We start from the raw sequence: 15,712 nt of genomic DNA on the forward strand, positions 1-15,712 counted from the left end.
AATGACAACATTTGATTTTTCAGAAACAGAAAAGCATGTCTAATAAAAATATGGAAAGCAAATAAGAAGCAGACATTGCCAGAGGTTTCATATTCATCGACTTAATAACAACATTAATTACAAAATGATCCAACTGAAACTGATGATAGAAAGCAGCGGATTGATGCCAGTAAGTAATTAAATTATGGTACCAATACTAAACCTTTGACAAACCGCTGCAGTTTTGTTCATTCTTGTGCTCCCATTTTGTGCTCAGTAATGTCTGTGATACTGTAGCGCCCCCTCATGGATGTTGTTTTAATAGTTCAAATAAGTCAGAAACCAAAGTTGGAACAGGTAAGCCAAAAAAAGCATTAGCACATAGCAAATGTATAGACTGTATGCAGGGACCTTAGCTGCTTGGTAAAAAGGTAATTTTTTTGTCATTTTCTTGCTTCAAATCTGAATTTATTGTGATTAAAACAGAAACTGAAGCTTTTCAGAATAGATTTTTTTTATTGGGCTACATGATTCTTCTTCAGCTTTTTACAGACTTGTACAAAATTCACAACTTGTACTCATAACAGTGTGAGAGGCACCACTGGTTCGGACTCCAAACCTGCATTTAGAGCTCCTGTCTAAAGGCCACATCTGTAGAAACGCTTTCCACTCTAACAGCTCCTACAGTCACACCTAACCCAGGACACACAAACTACAGAAACAGCATGAGAGGAAAATATTAAGTGAACTGTATTCATGTAAAGGTGGATAAAGAACTTTAACAAAGTAGTAAAGTCTGCACAGAAAGTCATACTTGTTAGTAACGACAGATTTGTCGAAGGACTTGCGGTGTGACACGGCAGCTCTTCGCCTCCTCTCTGCTCAGAGGTCTGAATCTAAATTCAATGTTTTAAAGTGGTCAGGCTTTCATATAGTAGTGTATTTTTACGACACGAGCAATGACTTGAGACAATAAGGGAGTTATGTGCAATCTAAACTAACAAAATAATGCAGGTTTTCATCTGAGTTGATAAATATTGTGTTCTTTGCTCAAATTATTAGAAAATTTGATATTTTAGAATCTGAAAGAAGATTAAATAAACCAGATAAAGTCTTCTTACCTGATGTTAGTTGAAACTATTTTCTCAGAGCAACTATTGCATTATTTAAATAAAATGGGATTATCCAGATCTTTTTAGGCTTTATTAAGTCACAAAGATCTTTTTTATGGCTTTAGAGCTGATTCTGAGGGTAGAAGACTAAAACTTCACAAAGGAAATAAAAACTACTGACTTGTTAATGCCCACAAATGTAAATTGCTTCATTCAACCTGGTAACTCATATTTTTGAACTCCACTCGAAAAGGAGGACACCTGTCCTCAGGTCTCGTTCCACTTCTTTACGTCTGCCTGCAGCAGCTCTACTGGGCCTGAGCCGCCTGGTTCTTCCTCTCCTGCCACTTCTTCTCCCTCAGATTCAGTTCCAGGTCAGAGAAAGCTGCTGGGCCCCAGTTTGTCATTTTCAGCTGTCCCTTGTCTCCTAAAGGAAGAAAGCATCAGTTAGTTTAGATTAAAACATCACTCTTACACAAAGTTACCCTCTTCTTCTGATTTGAAATTAAAATGACTGTTTCAAGATTACCTGAAACAATTCTGATGTCTTTATTTTAAGCCCACAGCTTCTGAATGAGTTTAAAGATCCACTCTGATGAAAATTGGGTTTTTAGGGTTTCTAACATGTTCTTGTGGTATTTTTCTCAGGACATATGCAAAAAAAATTCAACTTAAAATTGCATTTCTTAGTATTAATTTGTTCAAATCGTTGTGAATCAGGAGCAGACGAAAAAATGCCATTTGATAAACATCATACTGATGGTGCAGAAAGTACACTGGGTGGGCTACAAACTCCCTGCTCTGTTCCATTCTGATGCATCCATGCAGATCCATAAACGTCCTTGTATTCCATAAACCTCTTTGTTTTCCTCGTCTGAGCTGGAATCTGGATCAGAACTGTACATCTGAATAGCTCCAATGTTTCCTCACCATTTTAATTTTAGGCTAAAGTTATATTCAAAGTACCATTAGCCGCCACACGTCACACTGTGTGAAATTTGTTTTCTCTGCATTTGACCCATCCCCTGGGGGGGAGTGAGCTGCAGACACAGTTGCATGGAACCACTGACCCCCCCCCAATCCAATACATCCAAGCAGGGAGCCATTGGGTCCCATTTTTAGAATCTTTGGTATGAGTCTGCCTGGATTTGAACTCATGGCCTTCTAGTCACAGAGTGGAAACTCTACCACAAGGCCACTGAGCTGGGGTGTGAGGGGCTGTAAGCTAGTGGGAGAGGGCATACACAAAGGGATGATGGGAATGGGGTGGGGGTTGATCTATGCCAGCGGCCCCGCCCACGACAGAGGTACATTTCTAATGAACTCCTGCTGCTCTGCAGAAACTATGACCTAGAAAACGACACAGTTTAAAATAAATAGTCTAAACACAAACAAGCATAAAGACCACAGGGAATACTTTTAAAATGGATGAAAAGATTGTTGGAGTGGGACTTCAATCACAGAATTCAGGTTGACTGTGCATTATTCCAGTTTACAAACAGGAAGTTGGTACCTGGCTGAATGAGCCGCAGCAAGCCTTCATGTTCAGCCACTTTGTGCTTCCAGGTCCGGGTGTTGTTTGTTGCATCTTCCAGTTTCTTTACCACTGACTGGTTCACACAAGACAGTTTTTACAAAGTTAAAAGTGTGTGACTCAACTCTTCAGGATATCTTTATATATTGTAATATCAGCTGATCAATTCCATTCATTCATCCATTTCAGGGCTTCCAAAGCCTAACCTGGCTGCTGTTGAGTGAAGGAAGGGAACACCCTTGACAGGTCACCAGTCTGTTGCAGGGCCACACAATCATTTCTACACACTCACACACCTATGGTCACCAAATTAACATTTGAAGTCGGTTTTGTGTCAGAAGAAAAACCACCGTGCAGCTGTTTAATTGTATTAATTGAAAACTTTGATTTTGTTACACATAAAAACGTCAAATGTGGCAGTAAAACCTGGTTTAGAAATATTTAAGTAGATCTACGTATCTACTCAGTATAATTGGAATAAAGTGTCCACCAAAACTCCTAACTATGACAGAAAAAAAAACACATTTTTTTGTAAAGGTCCAATAACGGCATGACAGGCTGGAGTTTGACGGAAAGTGCTTCAATGAGATCTGCAGACAATCCTATTACAGACATACCAGGACACCAACCACTCAGAGAAAAGCTCAACTTATAGTCCCCACAAAGTTTAACAAAACTTTGACGGAAGGTTGTTCAGTCGTCTGTCTGCCACAATCATTATCTTACTATCATAGTAGTAGGTTTAATTCATTCAGAAAATTGACAAAGCCTTTTCGATAAGAGGTGAAACGTCTTCTAACTTTAAAAAATAAGTCCAGATGAAAACCCCTAAACCTACTACTATGATGGAATCAACCTGGATGAATGAGAGTCTCCATCGACATTATCTTACTATAATATTTTTAGACCAAGCTTTGATTTTTTTCACACGATTGGATTTGTCACTTGATTCTTGGTGTCAGCTGACCTGATATTTCTCCAGCGCTCCCTGCCTCTCCTGCTCCAGCTGCTCCAGCTGTTGCATGGCGGCCTGCAGGGCACTCTCCTTGGCCAAACGCTCCCTCTCCAGCTCCTGTTTTTCCGCCTGTGTTTCGGAGATGGCATGCTGCTGCTTCAGGTGGATCTGCTCCAGCTCCGCCCTCTTCACGGCCTCTTCCTCAAGCAACCTGGGCAGTGTGCAGATAAAAAAGTCATTCAACCTTCAGTGCCATGTGCTTGCTTTTGTCAAACGGGATAAGAAAGTGACTATGATTTACATTTTTACTTTTTAATACTTAAAGTCTACTACGATCATTTTTTGATCTATTGTAAAATTTCTCCCAGTGGTCTTTTAATTATGATTATTCAAATCATATACGCGCATATACAAAGCATATACGCAAATACGCTGCTCCCTGCTCCATTCTGATGCATCTGCTTGCAGACAAATAGATACAATTTCTTCGATCCGATTTCTTTTCCTCGTCTGAGCTGGAATCTGGATCAAAACTGGATAGCTCCAATGTAGCCCGCCATTTTTGTTGCACCATTAATGTTAGGTTGAGGTTGTGAGGGTCTGTAAGCTAGCAGGAGAATGTGCAAACAAAGTGGTAACAGGTGTGTGTTTGACAGTGTGAGGCCTCGCCAACAGTCCCACTCACAATTACAAGTGAATTTCTATTGCCGCTCTGCAGACACTATGTCCTAGAAAATGCCAGGTTTTTTTTCTTTTAGGCTAAAAATGATGATCAAATGATGATGGGAGTGGGACTTTAGAGGTTGAAGTTTTCAATCTATAATACAAATAAGAGCATTTTGTTTGTTTGTCAAGCTTCTTTGCCGATGACATTATCCTTGATTCATTATACAAATCTAAGGCAAGACTTTTCCTGTCTGTGTATCTCTAAACCTTTACATCCAGAAATGTTTAAAGTCCCATTTTCTAAATTATAATTATCCCGTTTTTAGTCAAAATTTAGAAAACGGTGTCATTTTCTAGGACATAGTTTCTGCAGAGTGGTTGTAGTTCAGCGTATTTTCTACGTCACAAATACACTCTTCTTAAAACATTCCTATTTCACAAAAATGAAAATCAAAACAACTAAGAAATGGGATTTTAAGCTCAATTGTCTTAATATATGTCTTCCATGATCAGAAAAATATGACAACATGTTAGAAACAACATTTTTTTTTGGAGTGGTTCTATATTTATCCCTTGTGCTATCTTAGATGACCCCACCCTTACATTAACGTGTTCTTCCTACCATGACAAAGGTGGATAAAGGTGGAAAGATTTCATGTAATCCATGGACACCAGTGAAGATCACAAATCATTGAAGAAAAAAGGTTCAGCGCACTGTCTAGTGGGTCTAGATGACCCAACTCCCAATGTTAAAGTGCCTAGGATAGAACAAGGGTTAAAGACAACATGTGTCTACATGGTACATGTCAGCAGGGGGAGCTGTTATGTTATTATGGACGGATTTGTAAGCTGCAAACCTCTGCTGATGGTCTTTATATCCAGGCCTTAGAGTCAGTTCTTGTACTTAAGCTACTGACAAAGGTCAAATCTGGCTATACATGACACTCCATTAAATGTAGAGAAAGAAAAGACATGTGGAAAATGGATTACTGGGATGATTCAGTAAAAGTTGTGCTGTAACTAAAGAAAAGCGTCTTTGACAGACACGACACACTTAACTGCCAAGTCCAACATGAGGTGGAGAGCTAATGTCAGCAAAAAGGAAGGAAAGACGGGGAGGAAATGCGGCGGACTGCTGCAAGAAGACGTTGAAAGTCTAGATGTTTGTTAGGTTTTCTTTTTCAAAAAAGACACATTTAAAGACGCAGCTGATCCTTTTTTCTCCAGAAAAGCATGGGCACTAGGTCACAGAAAGAATAGCTTGGATCCCCCCCTATGCAGGTAAAAGCAACACGACCTGGTACATCATGTCAGAACGGAGTTATAAGCTGAACTGACATATTAGGAGTGTGGGAAAGAGGAAAAGCATGCTGATTCAACAGCCTGCAGCGGCAGCTATAATGAGAAGTTATTTCTTCCTGATTCATTCAGTCCTAAACCACAAAGAACCAAAACTGTCAGAGTTTGTCTTTACCTTTCTCGCTTTCTCAATTCTGACAGAGCCTTTTTGGATAGGAGGTGAAACGTTTTCAACTTTAAAAACCCAGTCCAGATGACAACTTTTCAACCTACTACTGCGATGAAATCAACCTGGATGAATGACAGTCTTTACAGACTTTCTCTGATATGCATTTTTTTGTATAAATGCATTCAGCTGCCCTCAAATATACTGTTTCTGCACTTTATGGGCAAACAAAAGAAGAATCCCTTTAGACTTATTTGACAAATGTTTGTTTTCTTCGTGTTTTGCTGTGCTCAAACCACAGCCTTCATTTCACCCACCTGCCAATCATAAAAAAGCATGCTACTTAATATTATCATACTATAAACAAACGCTAGTTCTAAAATTTAAATGAATATAAAATATACAATTTTAAATTCAAAACGTTTTTGACACCACTATGGGATAGCTTTTTTGTAGCTAATGTTTATAGCCTGATCGCAACAGCAGTGTCTGTCTTTATGTCATTTACAATGCATGGAAGACACGGATGATGTTGAGACTGGTGTCATTTCTTATTAAGAACTCCACAAAAACATCTGTAATGACGTCTCCATTTCTGGGTTCATGAAGTCCTTCAGTGATTCTCTCAGTACCAGCAGCATCACTCCTGCGTCTGTGTCTGATTGACAGCTGCATCCGCTGTTATAATCAGGGAACCTTTTTATTATTGTCTCTATGTAAATAAGAAAACCATTACTAAGTTATGGAGGCCCGAGCAGGCTCCCTTCTCTCGCGGCTCTCTGGCCCCCGGGACTGCTGGAGCCGGGGTGCGACAGACTGGCGACCCGTCCAGGGTGTATCCGGCCTTCACCCTTCACCCATCAGTAGGTGGGATGGGCTCCGTCCGGTCACCCAGCGGCCCCAGTGGGTTAAGAAAATAGATGGAAGTTCAGGATAAAAACGCTCCTATTGGATGTATATTCTACCCGCTGAACGATTCACTGAAACTCCCCGCTGCTCAAATCACGCCCCCGGACCTTAAATCGCGTCTGTACCATTGTCTTTACATTAAAAATGGCCGCCTCTGCTGCACAAATCGCGTTCGGCATGAACGCAGCTTCATGAACTCCTACCGTTCTGCAAAAATCATGTCCTAAAAAAATGGCACAGGGTTTTATTTTGTTAAGTAATGACATAACCATAACTAAAAGACCACTGGGAACACTTTGATGAAAGATGATTGGAGCAGGACTTTAACCTTCACTAATTGATCCAGTTTTTACAATTTCTACTTGAACTCTGAAAATCTAACACTGAAGAAGAACTGAGGCTTGTAGAGTTAAAGTTCAAAGTTCAAAGAAATGTCAACTATCTAAGAACAGTGTGTTGTATTTATTATTGTGCATGTTTATAACAAGCTGATGCCATTTCTCATTACTGAAAGACTGTTTGACCTTTTTCAAGCTTCACGTGAGAACGTGTCCCTCCTACTCTGACATACCGTGCCTGCAGCTTCCGGACGGTTTCCTCATCCTGCCTGGCGCGCCTCTCATTCTCCAAAGCCGCCTCCAGCTCGTTGTACATGTCCTCCAGCTCCTGGACCCTCTGCAGGTACTGCTCCAGCTCCGTCGACTTCTGGGCCATCTGCTCCTCCATCTCCTGTCGTACCTGTGAAGAGGCACAGACAATGCTTTTCCTCATCTGGGATAAATACAAATAAACAAATCAATCTGTTTTGTTGATCTTGTTTTAAGGCAAAGTCTGCACTGCTGAATAAATATTCAGATATTTTATAATTGTAATCTTATTTAAAGCTGCAAGTGGAGTTGTAAGGTCCACAGGCACTACCTGCCCCTGTCGGCCCCTTTTTCCCCGCCTTCACTGGCTGCTAAAAGCCCCTTAGAGCTGCATGTGACAAACTCATGGTTAGACCACTTTTTTTCAAAATGCCACCTTTTCTCATGGTTTTATCTCCATAGCAACAATGTTATTTTGGGTCGCCTAGGGTTAAAAAACAGGTCTCTGTAATTTTAAGAAGAATCGGCAAAATTAAACTTTCGGTTTTCCTTAGCAGCATAGGTTTTTTGGTCAAATTCCTCCACATTTCTAGTACATTTATATCGTACGTCATATCGTTTAGTTCAGTTTGAACCAACAATTCACGTATTACATTTTTACAATATTCCAGTAAAAAATATGCCTGCAACAAGGGAATACCACATTTGCAAACTCACCAAAAATACCTTTAATACCATTTAAAATACCAATTATGATCATCAACCTCTAAATCCAACATTTTTTTCTCCAAGTAGCTTCTCCTAATGATGCTCGAGAAGTAATGAGGCAATAGATTGAAATTCCTCTGAGTTTAAAGTTGTAGCTGGTGCAAAAAGTGATTTGTTTTAATTCAAGATGGCGGCCTCTTTCTGAGGTCAAAGGGCAACAAAACTTTGGTTGTGGTTGTAGATTCATCCTGATGGCATGTATCCAATTTATGAAGATCCCTTTAAGTAAAGTTTTCTTTTTAACATATTGTGTAAAGATGGAAAAATCACCAAAAATTCACACTTACTGGTCACCAAGCCGTTGGTCCTGTGGGCATCCCAAAATAATGTCAAAACGTCTTTTTGAGATCCCCAGCCTGTGTGTTTTGGTTTCATTATTTTAAAATATTTTTGAGCCCCATAAGAGATTCATTTTTGATGGTGTTGCCCACTGTGATGTTGTCTTTTTCATTTTTTTATGAGGGCGGGGGGAGTGGAGGAGACATTTACTAAGCCCAGAAGTTAATTTTTTACCCGTGCATGCAAATTTAGGCTTTTGAGTGTGACAGGGGTCAACTTTTTGCTCTAATACAGATAGAAAGAAGAATTGTGAAAAAAACAATCTGGTCCTTGCAGTCCAGGGGGGGTTAGTGTAGAACCGCCACTGGTTAGAAGCAGCTGAAAACTGAGTAGAAAGAGGCAGAAATGAAAGCAGATAATAATCTTTGGCCCACCTCATCCTGTACAGATGTAACTATGCCCTGGTGGCACAGCTTTAGGCCCTTAAACTCACCAAATGTGCCTCACACTAGCAGGTAAAAATGCACCAGTGGGAAGTCTTTCTCAAATCAAAGTGGAGTTCCGAATTTTCAAAATAAGCTGTCAGTCACCGCTTTGACCAATTCAAAAGATTTTTACTCAGGTCTAAGGTTTCAGTTCAAGGTTGAATGAAAATACGATGAAACAGCATTAAGCTAAAGAGGAAGTTGTGCGACAGCCGCCAGAAACTGTTTCGGATCTGATAAATGAATGGAAAGCAGCAGCAGACAGAAGCCTACCATCTTTTCTCTCTCCAGTTCCCGTTGGTAGCGGTTCTGCAGCTCCGTTTGGGTCTCAAGGCGTCGTTTTTCCTCTTCTGTTGCATTGGCTGCTGCCTCTTCCAGGGCCTAGACAAACAGATGTGGAAATGCGTCAAATTCACTTCAAAATTTGGAATATTCTGTTTTTAAATAGCCGAACTGATGCACTTATCAACAAATCCCGTGAAAAAGTTTCAATAAGTTTCCTACATTGCTAGCTGTTTTTGTTGTACCGGTGATGTTAGGTTGGGGACGTGAGGGGCTGTAAACTAGCGGGAGAGTGTGTAAACAAAGGGATGATGGGAAATGAAGTCACACATACAACTGCAGAAACTATGTCCTTGAAAACAACACAGGTTTTTTTAATTTTGGCTAAAAACAGCATAATAATAATTATAAGACCACTGGGAATGTTTTGGAAATAGATCAAATGATGATCGGAGAAGGACTTTAAACACTTCAATGTCAATAAAATTGTGAAAACAGTGTTGGCATTAGAGCTGATGGTGAATTGGAATTGATCTTCCATTTTCTGGAGTTACAGTTGCACCCCGATTTCCTCACAAATTTCTCAAAAGAAATAATATCTGAATGTAAATGAAGTGTGCAGATTGGGAATTCCCCCCCAGCTGTGAATCCTCTGCAAACTGCGGCAAGAGCGGTGCGAGCCGCGAAGAGTCCATTGTGAGTGTGCGGACGCGGATCGCTTGTGTGTTCATTGTGCATTCATGCAAACAACTATGCGGGACTTTTGCACCTCAATGCTAGTTTGTTGTGCTTCCCCAGCTCCCTGCTGCACACAAAAGCATGGTTATCCTCTTGTGAGCCTTGCACAATTACAGCGTGAACTATATGAGTGTGTCTGCGTCTCCCAGCGAAGCTGGCGTCCCACAACACAAGAAGCCTCAACTGAGCCAGCTTTTTTTGCATAGCACCTTACCTACACAAACACAACTGAATTAATTGATAAAAAGCTCTTCTCTTGCTGTGCACAGCTTACAGTGCTTTACAATTACAAACAAAACATAGACACAAAAATTTAAATAAAAACTCAACCCACCCTTTCCCCTTCCTCCTCTCCTCCATTATCATATACAGTACATTCCATGAGCCCACACACAATGAATCATTCTTAGAAAAGTAACTTCTAAAGTAACTAATATCTTGGCTCTGCTGTGAGAAAACAGTATATTGGGATTCTATTTATACCAGGAACCTGCTCAGCCGCAGAACCACCGCCACAGCGCCCTCTCACACACAATATGATTATAAAAACTAAAAAGTGAAATATAAAGTAAGAGTGCAGGTTCTGCTACATGTAAAACAAAGGTACCAAAGAGCTGCGTCCATCAGTGTGCACCTCAGCATCTAAAAGCAGCTTATGATGATTGCTTCCTGCAGATCTCAGAGCTGGTTTATGAATCGCTAGTATTTAAGTCCATCTTATCAACCCACAATACTTTAAAAATCAATTCTAATTTTAACTGGTAGTTGGGGAACTCTGGAACAGCAGTAATATGGTCAGTTCTTCTGGTTCTGGTACCAGGGTTCTAAATGGCCTCTCTAACAGTCTCTTTAGAATTGGCAGACAGAAAGCGCTCATTTCAGTCTCATTCACATACACACACTGATGGCGGTTCTACTGGCACCAACCTATAACTATAAAGAGCGATGAGCGGTTCAATGTCTTGCGCAAGGACACTTTGACCCATGTACATGCACAGTGGGAACTGAACTTGCAACCTTTCTACCTATTCAGTACCTATTCTACCTATTCAGCCCATGGTAAAAGGCTGGTTTAATTGTGGCCTTGATGTGAGCACTGAAACTCAGTTCTGAGTCTAACTTGACTTTGTAGCATTTATTCCTCGAGAAATCAACTCTTCAGTTGCCATCCCTCTTTCCTTTGTGTCCCGCAGCATTCCTGCACCAGAACGTTTTCACAATTCTTCTGACTTACTGTGCCTTTCAACAAAAATTTGACCCTGACCACATACACAAAAACTGGTCACACACCTAGTTCCCCATGAAAAGGAATTTTTGATATGATGAAAGCCCCCCCCAAATATGATGACTTCACAACGGGAAACAAATAAATGTGGTCAATATCTCTTATAGTGCTAAAAAGACAAAACAAAGATTTTAATCAAGCGATCTTCACAAAAATTTCTCAGTCTACAACCAAAAACTAAGTTTGGTTGACCTTTGACCTGGGTTAACCCTTGTGCTATCCTAGGCACTTAAACATTGGGAGTTGGGTCATCTAGACCCACTAGACAGTGCGCTGAACCTTTTTTCTTCAATGATTTGTGATCTTCACTGGTGTCCATGGATTACATGAAATCTTTCCACCTTTATCCACCTTTGTCATGGTAGGGAGAACACGTCAATGGAAGGGTGGGGTCATAGGATAGCACAAGGGTCATCAGTTTAAAACCCTTCATAGAACTCACTACACAGGACAAAGGATGTTCAAGATGGGCCTCAGAGAATCATACATTTGTGGGTTTTGTAACAGCAATACCCCAGATCATTACTTGCACGCACTGTGGCTTTGCACATCTGTCTACTGGTGTTGGCAGAAGGTGTGTGTAGATTTGTCAACCTGGTTCGACATCCCTATCACAGCCTCGCCATCTCTTTGTGTACTTGGTGATACTGTATGAGCGCCATCAGTATAGGAAAGATCCAAATCCGTCATCTTTACTGCCCTTTGCATAGCTAAAAAACAGTAAAAAAAGCATCAGTCATAATCAAAAAATTGTTGTAGCATATCCCATTCACATAGTTGGTTTATTATTTTTAATTTAATCCAGTTTATTTATATAGTTCAGATAAGCAGTCCTAAAGCACACCTTCACTGAGATGCATGTTTTACCTTTTTCACTATTTTAAGCCTAAAATGAACTCACAAGGTTTACCTCAACAGAAAAGTATTTTGAAGGAGGAAAACAGGTTTTAGGTTCTGTCGAGGTATTGACGTAACCTTCCTGTCAGTCCGCACAGACAGAATGATTAGTCAGGTTTGGTGGGATTTACAGGAAGAACACGCGAGTGTAGAGTTATTAGCTGCAGGAAGAAGCTTGATGCAACTTTTAGCAGAAACCACCAGCATTGTGAGGTGACCTACTTTAGTTGCATTAAAGAAAGCCGAGTTTGAACAAAAAAAAAAACCAAACGGCTCATAGCAAAGTACTCACTCATGACAGAATCAAAGATATAAAAGAAAAACAGAAATTTGGTTCTTGCAGGTCTCAAAATCAGATAAACAACCTTAGATGGACAACAACCTGAGGCGTGTTGCGTTGTCCATGTTGTTGTGCAACACCCGGTCAGCCGAAGAGCATTTGGAGGACTGTGTGTTTGTTTCATTTCCCTAAAATGTTTCAGGTCCTGTCAACTTTTCACAAAGTGATCCTGGAATGTCACTTCATTCCTCCTGTAGAAGTGTGAAGCTGTGATCTGTTTACACACAGTCAGTTCTGTGGAGAACAAAGGCTTGGTTTTGACACCCACACACACCACAGTGCCCTCTCTCTTTGTCCTGACGAGACTTTGAAGATTGCCATAAAGATATTCGTTTGATGACTGATGTCTGCAAACAATGCTTCTGGGTAATTTTCGCCTACATGGTGCACCAAAAATACTTCCTCAATGCTTCACTTCAAAACGATCAGCTTTTGGAAGGTGAATTTACATTTTGACTGTAAGAATATGCTTTTTGCTGTGTTTTTTCATACAGACTTATGTTTTCTATTTCCTCAAAAGAGTCAAGAGCTGATTTTCTTTCAGTATGTCCTCATGTCTGAATCGTTCGGTAAGTCATGTTGAAACTATTCCCTTTCTGTTCAGTAATTGCACAAACAAACATCCTATTTGTAACGAGGAAAAAAAGAAATAAACCAAAGCATTCAAAAGTAAAACCTGAACACATTTGATATCATTGCAAATCCAAGAAATTTGTTTTTGAAGATCCTGAAAGGCTGATTATAAGTGATACAAATTTTATTGTGATAAATGGACATAAAAAGTACTCCCATCTGAAATGTGTGCCTGAATTGTATGTTTTTTATTTCTGTGAATATTTATATAAAAAAAAGAAGGATCCATTTCTCTCATGACTGCAATTTAGGAGTGACAGACAGCATAAAATACTTCAGAAAGGCACAAAAATAGTTTAATATTGTACTTACACCATCTAATTTGTGTTCATTTTGCTCTTTTTAAAACAAGTTTGCACGACTGCATTGTTTCCTAAATGTGTAAAATAAACATGTGTTATTATTTAGTCTATTGTGTCTGAGGCCTTTCCTTATCATCCACTGAAGTGTTTTTCAACCACTAGTGTGCCGTGGGAGATGATCAGGTGTGCCGTGGGAAATTATTAACTGATCTAAAAACATTTACCATCTCCAGGATATCAGCTCTGTGTTCATCCAAACAGGCCCTGATAAAACACTGAGTAGTTAAGAATATGAAAGATCGTAAAATACTTTTTTTCTTTGTGTTTATTTTATTTTATTAAAGACATTTTGATAAGAATAACGGTACTGCGATTTAGCTGCAGCTTCAGACGTTTTCTGAAAAGTCCCACACCTTTAACCGTCTCCACCAATCATTCTTGGAGGCATCGTCACAAGTCATCAGTCTGACCAATCAGAGGTGGTTAAAGTCTTCACTTCCTTGTTCCGATTCTGCTCATAAAGTCTCTCAGTTTCAACAAAATACCAGCTAAAGCTCGTCTTTAGCGGTGTAGCTTTCCACAGAATCCGGTATCAGACCGTGGAACGAGTGAACAAAACAATGAAGCTCAGAGAAGAGAGTCTCTCAGCGTTCAGCGGCTGTATGCACTACATCTCCCATGATGCATTGGGTTATAGTGACAGCGTCTCAGCGCACAATGAGTCTTCCTTTGAAGTCTTGAAATCACAACGAACACACATCAAACAGTTTTTAAATCTTCTAACTTTACTTTTATCACATCTTTTAGAAAAAACAGCTGCAGCTTCCAGCTTTTTCTGCCACAATTATCACAAAAATTCATGTGAGATTACAGAGGGACTGTAGATCAATACAGACTATGAGCTTCTCCTTTTTTTCTTTAAATTTTTGGATGCTGGTGTGCCGCAGGATTTTTGACAAGGTTAAAGTGTGCCGTGGCTCAAAAAAAGTTGAAAAAGACTGCTCTTTTGTGCGGCGGTGTGTCCACATTCTTCTAAAACAGGCCAAAATCTGTCAATGATAACACTATGTTGACCTAAATAAAGCATTTTTGTGCGTACCAAGCATGTAACTGGCAACATTAGGGAAGAAGGACTTCTTGTAAGTGACTAAACAGGAAAAATGTTTCTAAAGAACCAGAGATCATCTGCTCTAACCGGTTGACCGGTTTTTATTTCTAAAAATAGCAACTGCTGTTTGTTTGGTTCTACACCAACATTCATGAGAAGCAACTGAAAATTTCAATAAACGTTTGTATGGAGATAAGTTGGTAAACTTGTATTTTCCTACTGGATGAAAAACGTAAATTTTTAGTGTTTTTTAGCCTTAAAACATGATTTTTAATGGAGTGGGTCTTTGATTTACTCTCCTTTAAGAGAAAAGAAATTTCCCCTTTTATATGGAAATGTCGTAAATAGGCTTTAATTAGGAAAAATTAAAGCCAAAGCTAAAACTTGACTTTGGAGTCTTCGGAACACAAGTCTGCACTTCCTCATACAGAGAAGATTCTTTTCACCAGCTAATTAAATGATCAGCCCTGAAACCACACTCCTGCTGGTTCTTCCTAGTTCAGAAGGTCAGACAGATTCAACCCGGACAAAAATAAAGCTGAACTGGATAAGAAAGACTCAGAGACTTTCCAGGGGAAATCCATCATACTTCTTTCCTATTAAAAATATCTAGTAGATTACTTCCTGGATGACTCCCTTTTATGGCTATTGTACTTCAAAATGAAGAGTTTTCAGTTGTGCAGTGATGACTTCTAAGCCTGCCCATGATCAGATAACCACGTAAACAATGCTTCTCCATTTTTATTCAGTGAATGAATTAATTTCTTCTTTTTACAAAGTGAAATTTGCAGCATGCAGAAGCTGTGATCAGAACTAATCCACCAAGATCTAACCCTCCCAAATGCACGAAGCACCTTTGAGTTGGACCTTTCCATGCCTGGTCTTTTGAGTGTTTTGTTGCCTTTGCGGCTTGATCATCACTGATTCAGTCTTTCCTGTAAGGTTTTACAGCCTAGAATCACATGACCGCAAAACCCAACTTCCTTATTTTCTATTCAAATCAATGAAGTCAATCATCACTCCACTGCAGATTTGTTTTCATCAATGTTCTCTAAGTGTGACGTACGACTAAAAGAAAGTGATAAAGAGCTGGATGTTTGCTGGTGAGACCGTTTTCCTCCTACCTTCCTCATGTTCTCCAGCTCCAGCTGTTTGGCCTCGTTGGCGGTCTGCAGCTCCTTCATCCTCCGCTCCAGCTCCTCTTGCTCGGCCTGATGCCTGAGCCGCAGGTCGCGGCGCTTCTGTCGGGCCTCGCGGTGCAGCGCCGGCCGGCCCTCACGCAGCAGGCTCACACACGTCTGAATGGCTTCGTTCAAAGGTTTGGACCCATTAAGTATGAATCAATAAGCGTAAAACATGAATACTTAATAAAACTGTCTCTAGACTCA

The 15,712-nt window shown here is 40.0% G+C and overlaps 1 protein-coding gene across 1 annotated transcript in view; it reads right to left on the minus strand.

The window, feature by feature from the left end:
• Positions 1-475: 475 nt before the first annotated feature.
• Positions 476-15,712, minus strand: part of LOC101174342 (switch-associated protein 70) — a 33,543-nt gene continuing 18,306 nt past the window's right edge. Inside the window, exons 7-12 of the mRNA XM_004069443.3 lie at positions 15,449-15,630; positions 9,013-9,120; positions 7,192-7,358; positions 3,593-3,791; positions 2,605-2,701; positions 476-1,518 (exon numbers count right to left, since the gene is read on the minus strand). Of these exons, the coding sequence (XP_004069491.1) occupies positions 1,400-1,518; positions 2,605-2,701; positions 3,593-3,791; positions 7,192-7,358; positions 9,013-9,120; positions 15,449-15,630 (872 nt within the window). The 3' untranslated portion in view covers positions 476-1,399. The remainder of the gene's footprint in view (positions 1,519-2,604; positions 2,702-3,592; positions 3,792-7,191; positions 7,359-9,012; positions 9,121-15,448; positions 15,631-15,712) is intronic.

This window comes from Oryzias latipes, chromosome 6, assembly GCF_002234675.1.
Source record: "Oryzias latipes chromosome 6, ASM223467v1".
NCBI classification, from domain to species: domain Eukaryota; kingdom Metazoa; phylum Chordata; class Actinopteri; order Beloniformes; family Adrianichthyidae; genus Oryzias; species Oryzias latipes.